General features: G+C 40.1%; 1 protein-coding gene across 41 annotated transcripts in view; it reads left to right on the forward strand.

Moving 5' to 3' along the window:
• LDLRAD4 (low density lipoprotein receptor class A domain containing 4) overlaps nucleotides 1–12,751 on the forward strand; it is a 428,527-nt gene that overhangs the window by 219,455 nt on the left and 196,321 nt on the right. For 39 of the 41 annotated variants that reach the window (XM_070513506.1, XM_070513504.1, XM_070513524.1 and 36 more), the window contains one exon: nucleotides 5,793–5,933. The exons of the other annotated variants lie outside the window; for them this stretch is intronic. In XM_070513506.1, the coding sequence (XP_070369607.1) occupies nucleotides 5,793–5,933 (141 nt within the window). The remainder of the gene's footprint in view (nucleotides 1–5,792; nucleotides 5,934–12,751) is intronic. 41 annotated transcript variants of the gene reach the window in all.

The following is a 12,751-nucleotide window of genomic DNA, read 5'->3' on the forward strand; positions in this document are numbered from 1 at the left end:
TCTGGCTCCCTTTATAGAAATTACGCCAGTATTCCAACCTCACTGAAGGCTGATATAGGAAATAATATGGGGAGTCCTTTTCCCTTTTTGATAAAATTGGTATCTAAGGTAGCCTCCATATTGTTGCATAGCACCCTTTAATAAAAAGAGTGACAGATCCTCTTAAGTCTTTTTTATTTTTGAGGAAGATTAGCCGTGAGCTAACATCTGCTGCCAATCCTCCTCTTTTTGCTGAGGAAGACTGGCCCTGAGCTAACATCCGTGCCCATCTTCCTCTACTTTATATGTGGGACGTCTGCCACAGCATGGCTTGCAAGCGGTGCCATGTCCACACCTGGGATCTGAACCGGCAAAACCCGGGCCATCGAAGCGCTTAACTGCTGCACCACCAGGCCGGCCACCCTCTTAAGTCTTAGAAGCAGGAGAAAGTCTGTTTCTGATTAATTGGCATGCTTACCACTACGGGCCAGCGAGGGCTCACCACCCTGCCTCTAGTTTCCTTGTCTCCATGGCAGCTCATTTGCTTGGAGTTTGGTTTAGTGCTCAGTTATTGGAACTCTCTTCAGTCACAAAGTTTTTCTTTGTTCCCTTGCTTTTCTAGGTTCATGGTTTTTGTCTTTTACTGGTTGTTTTCATTTTTATTGAACTTTACTTTTATGATATGTAATCTTGTACCTTGCAGTGTGGAGTAGGCAATATATATATAAATCAATAAAAATATTGTAATCTCTATACTAAACTTACATTGGTTATGGTAAAATTATTTATACTAATTTTAGAGACCTGTTAATTCTTCACTTATAGGTTGCTAATGGCTAAATTTAATCTCTTTCTTATTCACAATATAAGTACATTAAGAAAGCCCTCATTACTGAGAACAAGTCCTAGATTTTACTGTCAGAAATGTTGGAGCCAAAATCACTCTCGACTTTCAGGTTTGTGAATGATAAAAGTGTGAACTGAATGAGTCGATGTTGTTACATGAATTTTAACAGAAATAGCTACCGTAGAATACTTAGCCAATTCACAAAAAATGCTGATTTTATTGCTGTGATGTAATACTGTACATAGGTCCTTATTTTGTGACTGAGATCATATCTGTGAAAACTGAGGCCTTAAAAACAGTGTAGGAAAAATTGAGAACAACTTTCTGTTGCCTTTTTTCCTCCAGCTTTATTGAGATGTAATTGACATATAACATTGTGTAAGTTCAAGGTGTATGTGTTGATTCGATACACTTATATATTGCAAAATGATGATCACCATACCGTTAGCTAACACCTGCATCACATTACCTAATTACTATTTCTTTTTTTGCAGTGAGAACATTTAAGATCTACCCTCTTAGCAACTTTCAAGTACTTTTTGTTGCCTTTTAACTAATATAATGTTGACTCTACCAAGTGGATTAACTTTGGTCTCTGAGATGCATATTTGTTCTCCTAGAAATCAAGATCGAGCATTTATCTTTGAACCCTGTCCATGTTTAGATTTAGAGTATTCAAATTATTAAGCTACTGGTCCTTAAAATTTTTTTAATATAGTTTTTTGTTTTGTATAAAAGTTTGAAATTCACAGAACACCTTAGGATATTTCATTTCTTTCTTGGTTTCAGGGTTCTTAAAACTGCTTGTTTTTTTCCAATGGTAACAAAATATTAAGAAATTCTCTTACTCTTAATCATTCTTTTCCTTTCTCCTCTCTCAAATGGTATACTCCAACTGGTTAATATTATTTTGTGCATAATTAGAATGAGATTTAGGACAAAAAGATTTTTTCCTGCAGTTTGGTAGAAATTCTGGGTTTTATGTTCCATTATTGGAAATTCCTTCTTTGACTTTGAGTAAATTAGGAATTCCCTTTGGACTGTTTCCTCATCTGTGACATGAGAGATTGGACCACTGTGTCTCTAGGGCCCTCTCAGCATTAGAACTTTATGAATCTATGACAATTCAAAGTCACTGAAATTCATTAGAAGCTTTATGTAGGAATGTAGAGAAACTAAAGAAGACCCCAAATTTATTACTAAGAATATATAAAGTGATTGTAAGATCTACTGCTGATTCTAAAAATTTTTTCGTAAATCAGAAAGGACTGCCATTTTCTTCATTTAATAAGTCTTGATTCTAAAGAAGAGGAGTTAAGTATTGCAAAATTTTTTATTAAATCTATAGCTCCTGAAGGAAAAACTGGTTTTTGAGTTGTTCATTTTGTATTCCATTCCAATATTATACATGTGAAATCACCATGAATTTGTAGCCAGAATGTTTCCAGTGTTTAACAATCTCTGATTTCCTTCAGCTTCTGACTTGGCAGAAATACTCAACAAGTTCTGCAAAGAATATACAAAATATAATAAGAAACTGTATGTTTTTATTTTCCTGTCTTCTTTCTCTGACTTACGTTTTCTCCATTGAGGACGTTTCCTGGTTCTAGTGTGTCAAAATGTAGCTTAGGGGTCACACCCGTGGTCTCAAAGTTCCTGAAATATCCTGTTGACAGTACAGAAGCTGTAGCAACTGGGCCTTATATCCAGGAATCATCACAGTACCTGCCTATTTTAAGAGATTAATTTTTAGTGGTTTTTTTAAGTCAATTAGCAAATACCAACTGAACATTCCAATAAAATACTGTTAGCTAAAGAGAGGGCTTAATATAAATGAGTTATCTACTTCTCACTGGGCAGTGGTTCTCCATCTTGGCTGCCATCAGAATCGTTCTGAGGATCTCTAGAAACCCTCACTGCCAGGCTGCACCTCGGGCCAGTGAGAGCAGTGGCCTGGGCTGGAGCTCAGGCATCAGTAGTGTTGAAAGATGCCCAGGTGATTCTAGTATGTAGGCAAGGTTAGAGCCTCTCATCTAGGGTTCTTAGTTTGTTTGAAATATCACAATAATTTGGTTGTTAGAGGACCACCCCCTAATGTCTAAAACCACTGGACTTTTGGATAGCAAAGTGTGGTGGAGACGGCCTTGCAGGGTGAGTCAGGATCAAGTTGGAAGTCTGCCTCTATCAACACCAGTTATGTTAACTTGGATAGACGTTTTACTCTGGTCTGCAGTTTCATTCCAGCTTTAGCATTAATCTTTAACACTTAATAGCACTTTAGCAATTTTCTAGTATTTTCTATATCACATGAAGTGGTCAATAGGTTCAAAATTTCAACCTAGTTGTTTTGATTCAAGTTGCCCTGTGATGGAGAGACCTTTAGTTTGATATTCACCTAATGACTTACCACTGAGAAGATTTGGATTTTATGAATTTGAAATTCAATGGGGTGATGTTAATATTTCTGTTATCTAAGAAGTAAGAGATTTCTAAGGAAATCGGTAGCACAAGCCTTGTTCATGCATCCTGAGTAACGTTAAGCCTACTTAAGAAAACAAACTCTTTTGACAACTTTGTTACATAGGTGGGCATCCTCGTTACAAATGAGTCTTACACATTCTTGAAAGCAGATTTGGAAACTCAGAGGTAGTGATGGGGAGAGCCTGAGACAGGAGGCAGAGGATTTGGGCACTTATCTGGATTTTGCCATTTATTAGCAGTTTAATTATGGGCAAGTCACTTAATCTCTGAGTCTTAATTTCCTCATCTGTGAAATGGGAATAATAGTATCTACCCTAATTAGTCCACAGGGTGCTTATGAGGCTCAGATTAGATCATTCATTTATTCAACAAATAGATGATTCACCAAGTGCCTGTTACTTGCCGGGCAGCACTCTAGATGTGAATGATATAAAGAAGGAAAATACATCTTGGAAGGAGTTAGCCAATATATTAGTCACTGCTCACATTTAAAAAAATTATTATATTGTAGGCCCTTTGAAGAGGGCTTGCTTTTTCATCTCCATGTTTTCATGTCTCAATACCTGGCATGTAACATAGAAGGGGCTAAAATATTGGTTATATGAATGAATGAATCACATAATTCATTTCCTTGAAAATATTTTGTCACTCTATACTGTGGCTCCCTTGAACAAGTTGAAATGAGTAAAGTGTGGAGGTGGTTTCATTTCCCTGCTGGTTTAATGTTCCACGTGAACTTGGACATAGTAGTCTAACCTGAGATCCTTTAAAACCACAGCAATGGTTAATTTTTTAGTTGAAGTTTAATTCAATTTAGGTTAGTATTCCCTGTTTTCCAATTACCATTTCAACAACATCAGGAGTACCTGTTTTTGGCTGATGTCCTTTTCATGTTTGGTATTAATCTGAACTCCAGTATTTCTTTTGGAAAGGAGGATAAATTCTTTCCTTGACATCCCTTTTTTCCATTAAGTTAAAAAAAAGTCACTTCATAAATATGATTTCAAACAGCTGGATTTTAATCCTTCCACCTTATGGGAAGAGAGAGTTTGGCTTCAGCAACACTCCTACCACATGGCCTGGATCACATTCAGCACACAGATATTTTAACCTGGACAGTGCAGCCAGTGACGAACTTGTGGTTGTGCATTTGGGTTGTGTTCACATGTTATTCTAAACTAGGTCAGGGGCTGTGGTTGGTCTCTTTCTTTACTCGTTTAGGAGAATGTGAACAAATGGAGAATTGTGATATCCCTTTCATACTGGGTCACAGAAATACTTTGAGGATGGAAGTTCTGTCTCTTTACGACAGGCAAGGGGTTATTTTCTTCGCAGTTGCATGTGTTGTTAGTGTAGCTGGAGGAGGCCTCAGTGTGCTGATGCCCAGAGTTTCATTTGAATAATGGAATTTTAGAGTGGAAAGGACCTTGGACTTGCTCTAGGCCTTCCACTCATATTCTAGACAGAAAAAAATTGAGGAGAAATGAGGTGGCTGGGATAGTCAGCATCAGTGGGGGTCCTGGGACCCTTTTCCTGAGGTTTTCTACCAGCTGCCCACTGAGTGGGAAAATCCTGGCAGCTTCTGTGGGTGCTCTTAGGAGAAAGCTCATAGTCAGAATGCAAGGTGACATTCAATGTAAGATATATGTAGATTTTATGTGCCCATGTGTATGTAATTGTATAATTTCCTTTATCCTTAATTGCTTAAATTGATAGTATTGTGTTAAGTTTGCAAATTTATTTTAGAGTCTTATAAAAATAAATTCCGTTTTCAAATATTGGTTTGTACAGATTTCTGGGATCCCATGTTCAGTGTGGCATATAGAGATTTGGATTGGGCTCTGTCCTATTCTTTAAGTCACTCATATGGCACTTGGCATGGATGCTTCTCAGGTAGCAGAGAGCACACACTATTTTCCCATGTTTTATATTACAAAGTCAGTGCTACCCCTGGCTGGTATTAAACCTGGTTTTCCTTAGGCATGAGATGAATGAACACCAGAGGGGTTAAATATTTTGCCCAGAGCTTTACAACATCTAGTGACAAGTTGGAAGTAACACATATGAGCCTCCTTTTGTCAAGCCTGAGCTTCCAAGTTCTGCTGTAGCCCCAATTACTACTGCACAGGCTCTTCTCATCCTTGGAGGCATGGAAAATAGCCAAGGATTTTTTTCAAGCAAAATATAAGCCCTATAGCTATGACTTTTGCTGGGCAGGTCATGGAGAGAAAGCGCCTGTATTACCCTTTTTGTGGGTTAGAGTAAGGCATGGCAGGCCCCAGAGTACCCCAGGGGCCCTGTCCTGTGCATTTCATAGAGGGAAGGCCTTTACCAAGATAGCCTTCCTCTGAGTTCAATTTCCTGGGCTCTCCAGAGAGACTGAGTTCTCAAACTATCATGGCATGCAAATGGGGAAGAACAAAATAACAGCTCAAGAGTGTCAAACTTGCATTGACTACTTCATGCTTTATATTGTGCTTTTCAGAGTGCAAATTCACCTGCACCAGCGGTAAATGCTTGTATCTTGGTTCATTGGTCTGTAACCAACAGAATGACTGTGGGGACAACAGTGATGAAGAAAACTGTCTCCTGGTGACTGAACATCCACCTCCAGGCATCTTCAACTGTAAGTCCCTCCTACTTACTTTGGCATCAAGTCTAATTGTATTTTTGAAATGGTAGGAGGTAAGGTCATGGGGAAATGGGAAGGATACTGTTCTTTGGAAAAGAAAAGACATATGCATTTTCACAAAGGGAGTGTTTTCTTCTTTTAGGATAGAAAGCTGGTGTGTCTAAAAGTGGGAAATTTATTCTGTTTTCAAAGATGGCTAGTGGCACTGTGTTTTGGAATAAGCTTTTGCTACTTATCTTAGAAGCACTGATTGGATTCCGAGAAATAATATATTGATTTCATATTCTTCATACCAGTTTTGTAGAAATTTTTAGAGTAATTTTAAATAAAAATCTTTAATTAAAAAATTAAATAAAGATGTGGAGAGTTCATAATTGTTTAATTAAAATAAGAAAGAAATTTATATGGGACTTTTAAAAAAAGGTTCTGATCATGTATTTTTCTATTTGATACTGGATAGAAAATAACTTAAGTGAGGTGTTTACATGTGTGAATCCCAAGGCTGAGGCTTTGAGCATTTCTTGAACTTGAAACAGGTAGAATCAGAGTTTGAAGTTCATTGATTTTTGATCTCACGGTTTTTATGAAGAGGAAAGGGAAAGGAGGCAGCTTTGCAATACTGCGGAACTTCTCTTAGGAAAAGTGGCTTGTTGTTCCCTGTGTTTCCTTGGGCTGAGTAAGTGGGTTGAGGATGAGAGTGCTTTTACAGTAGTGCGTGCTGGAGGGATGTTTGCAGCCCTGACCCTCTTTGTGGGGTCTTCTTACTGAGGTCACTTCATGAAACATTCAGCTTCTCTCCCCACTTTTACTGACATTATTTTGAGGAATCATATTTGTTTTTACTTACAGATTTTTAAATTTTTGTTATGGAAATCAGACTATGTAAATACTGATACTGTAATGTGAAACATGAGGAGATTTTTAAAAAGAAACCATTTTCTCTATTCCTACTGTATTTTTATAAGGGGGAAAGCTTAGAAAATGGCTGTGCCTAGCAAATTTTAAGCCTGCTCTTTAGGCTTGCTAAATTCAAGAGTCTAACAGTGCAGTAGTTTTCCTGTTGTGTCAATTTGTATTTCCTTATATTTTGCATTCTTAGAGTCCCATCTCTATACTTTGAGAAGACAGTTTAAGGTTAGGACTGTGCTTTCCTCTGGTGTTTGATTTGTGTGTTTCCTCTGGTTTTGTGTTTTTCCTCTGGTTTTTGGTGATGTTTTGTGCAGTGGCCTGTGGTCTTCAACACTGTAGTTTGCATAATGCAGCTTTCCTGGACATAGGCAAGGGGTCCCTGAAGTGAATTGTCCTTCCTGCTCTGAGCCTGACTGCTGGTTCAGGATCCTGGCCCTGACACTTACCCAACACTTGGGCAGCTCTGTGCCCTCATCTGCACAATGGGGTGTGAGAACGAGTATCCTAAGGATTGAGGGGGGCGGTCCGCATAAAGCTCTTAGAACAGAATCTTAAGCACTTGATATATGTCCTCTAGTCTCTGCCAGGGCATCTTAGGAGGAGAAGAGCATGTAAAGGCAATTTCTTATTTTGTTTTCTCTAGACTTGAGTAACAGCAAACACATACATGATAAACTGCGGAAAGAATATCGTGATCTTGTGTGGTACCTTGACTGGATTTGAGAGTGCTGTGTGAAAAGCAGGCAGACTAAACTTTGGCCCTCTGCCCTGGGGCACTTCACAGGCTGTTTCTTGGTCTCTTGAAGGTGCTTCTTCACTTCAGGGCTCTTTCACTGCAGTCTTCCTTTCATATTGAACCCTCTTCCCGTCCCACCTCTCTCCCTTTCTCATTCTTTCCTGGTTTTTAAAGCCTATTTCCAAATATCCTATCCATTCATTTTTAAAAATGTGAACACTTTAATTTTGCTTAGAAGCTAGGTGAAGCAGTTATATCTATAAATGGCTCAGCGTTGCCCAGGCAGCTACAAGAGTTTTGCTCTAACAGAGGAATCCTAAGATCCTGTGGGCAAACTGTTGGTTCCTACTGTTCAGATATAGCTAGAAATCGTTATGTCCTAATAGCTAAAATGGGAGATTATTTACAATGTACTCTTTTAAGAGACTTGAGAGCCAAGAGACAGAATAATAAAGGGCAAGACCATGGCTGTGGCTTCAGGTTAACTTGGGTTCAGGTTCCAGCTTAAGGAAGTGGCTGAACCCTTTTAAAGTTTAGTTTCTCTATCAGTGTAATGGGAATAATTTCTGCCATATAAGATTGCTATGAGGATTTAAATGAAATAATGTACATGAAAACATAGCCTAGATAATTGCATCATGACTGTCATCATCCCCAGTCATTGTGTGGCCATTTGTTGGAGAGGTGGACCATCCTGACTTTGTATCATCTACTTTTGAATGCCAGAGCCTCTCTTTGTATGTAAGAGGAATTTCCAGGTGTTTAAAGGTGAGTTCATCCCCACAAGTTCTGGATGTTTCCCACCTACTCTGTCCCCTGGGGAGGGCCTTCTAGGGAAGCCTGCCAGCTGAAGGTGGCTTGCTGTGATCTGGCTAGCAGCCCCCTTTACACTGCTTTCCCCTGGTTCTCTGCAAGCACCAGAGGGAGCCAGGTCCATTTGTCCCTTTGGGACAATTGCTCTGAATTTGTTTTATCTGGTCTGTTCTTTATGGTCAGGAGCCTTTGGGAAAGGTTGTAGCTCCCCTGCTCTTTGTTGATGCTAGAGGATGATCTGATAAGGAAAGGGATATTTTTTTCCCCATACCTTATCAGGCAAGAGTATAGAGTAAAGAAAGGATATTTTACTTCCAATTAATAGCTGTGTAACAAGGCTTAGAGGTTCTCCATTTGTAAGCGGGTTTTAATGAATTTACCAGTGCGTTTCCTACAAGCAGGTGGACAATATGCTGCTCTGCACAGAGTGCTAACTCTGATGATTAGGCTCCCCTTTCCACCTTAAGAACTTGAAATATTACAGGAATTCTTGTGTATAAAATGTTACATTCCAGAAGAACAAATAGTGCCTCCTCCTTGTTCTTCCCGGCCTGGTGGCACGGTGGTTAAGTTCGCACATTCCGCTTTGGTGGCCTGGGGTTCACCGGTTCAGATCCCGGGTGTGGACCTACACACTGCTCATCAAGTCATGCTGTGGTGGCATCCCACATATAAAGCAGAGGAAGATGAGCAGGGATGTTAGCTCAGGGCCAATCTTCCTCCGCAAAAAGAGGAGGATTGGTGGCAGATATTAATTCAAGGCTAATCTTCCTCAAAAAAAAAAAAAAAGAACACGATTTATTTACTTAATTTGCTTTGTTCCTGCATGGAGGAAACATTCAGTGTTTTGCTATTTGATTGTGCTTAGGGTAAAGCAAGGTAGAATCTTTTGGATTTCCAGATGAGCTCAAATCAGTTTTCTGCCTATTTTGTTGGCTGTGGTCATGCACCATGGCTCAGATGTCGTGGGTCATCTCTGTCTCTCTAGAAGTTAGCCTGAATTAAGGTTAGAAAGAAAATGTAACTGTCGTTTGTGAAGTCAGCAATGATAATGATAATGGAAGCCCTGTTTACAGTAGCTGTAAATAATTTTTCTCTTCAAAAAATGTTTTTGGAACACTGAGTAATTTCACCTGCTTTTCTACTTTGCTAACTGTGGTCAGGCTATCCATTGACTGAGGCTAGTTTATTTTTCTGTGAGCTCCAAAGGGTTTTGCACAGATGTGGAGGACTGGGCTGGTGTTGATTGTCTCATAGGGAAAGAGTTTTGCTGGACACATCTTTTTGCAGAAGAGGGAAAATGCTGTCAGCCCGAATTGCCAACTTTTGTCATGTTTTTTCTCTTGTCTGCTCCATCAAAATATTGTACTCCTGAGCACTAAAACTAAAAATTATACAAATAAAATTATTTATTATGTATAAAAATAAAATTATTTTATGCAAATTATTATATTTACAAATAAAATTGTTAAATACCTTCTTTGGTCATTGTTCCAGGCATTGTGGAAGATGAAAGAAAACATAGATCCCATTATCAAGGATAACAGTCAAGTGCTGATAGGCAAGTTGGGAAGCTGAGAAGATTTCTAGGCAGATAACTGAAAATGAACACAGGGTAGTGAGAACTAAGCGGTTTCAACAATTTGTGGTTCAGGAGTTTACAGAGAATCATTCTGGTAGCTTCATGGAGGAGGCGTGCTGAGTGGCATGGAGAGGACAGAGTGTCTGGGCTGAGAATAACATGAGCATGGGGAGAGTGAAGGTGGACTTCCTGATCTGACAGAAGGCCTGGGCTGAGGGTAGCCTGAGATAGAGTTGGAAAGGTGAGTTGGGCCCATAGAGAAAAGCCGGTAAGCCATGCTATGCCTTCTGCTCTTGTCTCTAAAAAGAGACTGCCTGTGGGTCTGCTGGGCATGTGTAGGGGAGAGCTGCACTGCCTGCCTGTTGCCCTGGTTGATGCTGGCATCACCACTCCCACACTTTCACTCAGTGAACCCTCTGCTTCACCATTCCTACCAAGCTGCATGTTTTCTGTAACACTACATTTTCAAAGCCCCTTTGCCACATTTTGTTGGGGGAGAGCAGAGTTCCTTTGACTTCCCAGAAGCAATAATTGAGTAGCCTTGGAAAGAGCTGTGTTCTTTGAAAGTGTTGGCAAGAATAGACCTTCCTTAAGCAATCACTACTAAGGAATTCATGCCACTAGACTTTAAGAGTAAGACCAAAGTTGACATGGAGCCAGTCATTGATCGGAACAACTTTCACTTTGAGCTTCAGTGGAATTTCCAATTAACTGAGAGGATCCGATTCAGGGAAAGTGGAGAGTGGAGGAACTCCCATCCCTACTGGAGGGAGAAGTTGCTTCTTTCTCCATAGGTGGCCTCTTAAACTGAATCTCAAAATCAAATGAACTGAAGCTAATAAAGTGTACCGAATTAAGCCAGAACTTTAATTTCAGGACTTTTTCAGAAGGAAACTTTTTTTTTGTCCAAGGCCATTTAGGGTAATAACAACCAAATAAGATAAAATTCAACATATTAAAATCTGAGCTGAATGTCCTTCTTCCCAAACCAGCTCTTCCCACCTTCTTTTTTTTTTTGCCAAGGGGACTGGCATCCTACTTGTCATCTAGGCTCAAGATGTCAGTCAGCTTTAAGCATTACGCTGAGGTATTCTATCCTGTGCTTCACCTTTGGCTGTCAACTCCCTACCTCCCAAGTTTGTTTGTTGTTTATTCATTCACTCATTCATTCAGTTTTTTTGAGCTATAGTTGACATAGAGCACTATATAAGTTTAAGGTGTACAGCGTAATGACTTGACTTACATTTATTGTAAAATGATCACCACAATAAGTTTAGTTCGTACCAAGTATTTTGTATTTGGAAGCAGACTCATGTAGAAAACCTATCTACCAGGCTCACAAAGACCAGACCTTTACTTTTTTTCTATAATTATTTCAATAAACGTTAACAGTAATCTTCTAGTATCGTGGACTATGCTGTTAGAGTTCATATTTTTCCAGTTGTCTTATAAATGTGTGTTTTGTTCTGTTTCCAGTTTGTTTGTTTGTTTGAACCAAGATCCAAGAAGCTCCCTGCATTGCTCCAGGGTGGATTGATGTGTCCCTTAAGAAGTCTTTACTCTATGGGTTCTCCCTACTTCTTATAATTTTTGGTGGAAGGGTCTGGATTGTTTGTTCTGTAGAGTTTCCATATTCGGGATTTTGCTGAATGGTTTCCCATGAAGTCACTGAATGTGCTCCCCTGTTCCTTATAATTCCTGTCAGCTGGTAGTTAGGTCTAGAGGTTTAGGGAGATTCAGGTTTGAATGTTGTATGTGTGAAGTGACTTAATAGGCGCTGTTGTCTTCCATCGGGAGGCATATCCTGTCTGGTTGTCTCTCTATAGTGTGATTATTACCAGTCATTGGGGTTGCAAAAGGGTCATAACCTAATTTTATCCTTTTGTCTCCATTTATTCGTGGGAATATTTCTATAAAGAGAAATTCCCCATCAACTATGTGATTACCATAAAGTGGATATCATATAGGATCAGTTTTCTGAATAATGAGAAAGTTCCCTTTTGCCCTTCAGAGGTAACCAATCAGATTTTCTTTTTCATAATGTGTCATTATGAACGGATGAATTAAAACATATTTGACGTATGCATGAAACCATTTTAGAAACGCCCTCTGCTGCACTTGAGTGACCAACTCCCGGGCTTTATTCAGGATTCTGTGATCCCCAGTGGCCTGTTTAACTTCAAAGACGTTAAACTCCAGGAGTGCAGGAGTTTGACCTGGGGGACAGTCTGACCCTGTCCCGTAGCACCTGGGAGTCTCAGGAACTCACTCCCTCACACTTGCTCCATCTTAACTGGTTAATCCTTTCTTTTCCTCCCAAGCAGTCTCCCCTTCCTTCTGCCCGTTGTCCTCACCTACCTACCTCTGACTTCCTGAAGTGCCTTCTTACAACCCTGTGCCTCTGAGCCCACAGCCCTCTGTTGCACCCACCTTGCAGACTCCAGGGCTGCACTCTGCTCTCCACCTCCTACCTAGAAGCCCTCCACTGCTAACGGGCACCGCATGATGGCTGGAGATAGCCTCCATTCAGGCAGGGCCCTCAGTACCCCTGAGAATCCTTGCAGCGCCTCAGTTGGAGCCCTCTCCTGCTTTCCTCCACACTTATCCAGACTTGCCCTGCTCGCCTTCACCCTCCATCTATTTCCTGTCCCATTCCCTCCCAGTGCCAGCCTGTCTTCTGCTGCATTTGGAAGACAGTTCGACAGCCCCTTACTGCTCCCTCTCTAACCCTTTCTTCTCCCCTTCTCCTAGCCGCTTTTGCTTTCCCTGCCA

Source organism: Equus asinus, chromosome 7, assembly GCF_041296235.1.
Source record: "Equus asinus isolate D_3611 breed Donkey chromosome 7, EquAss-T2T_v2, whole genome shotgun sequence".
Taxonomy (NCBI): Eukaryota; Metazoa; Chordata; class Mammalia; order Perissodactyla; family Equidae; genus Equus; species Equus asinus.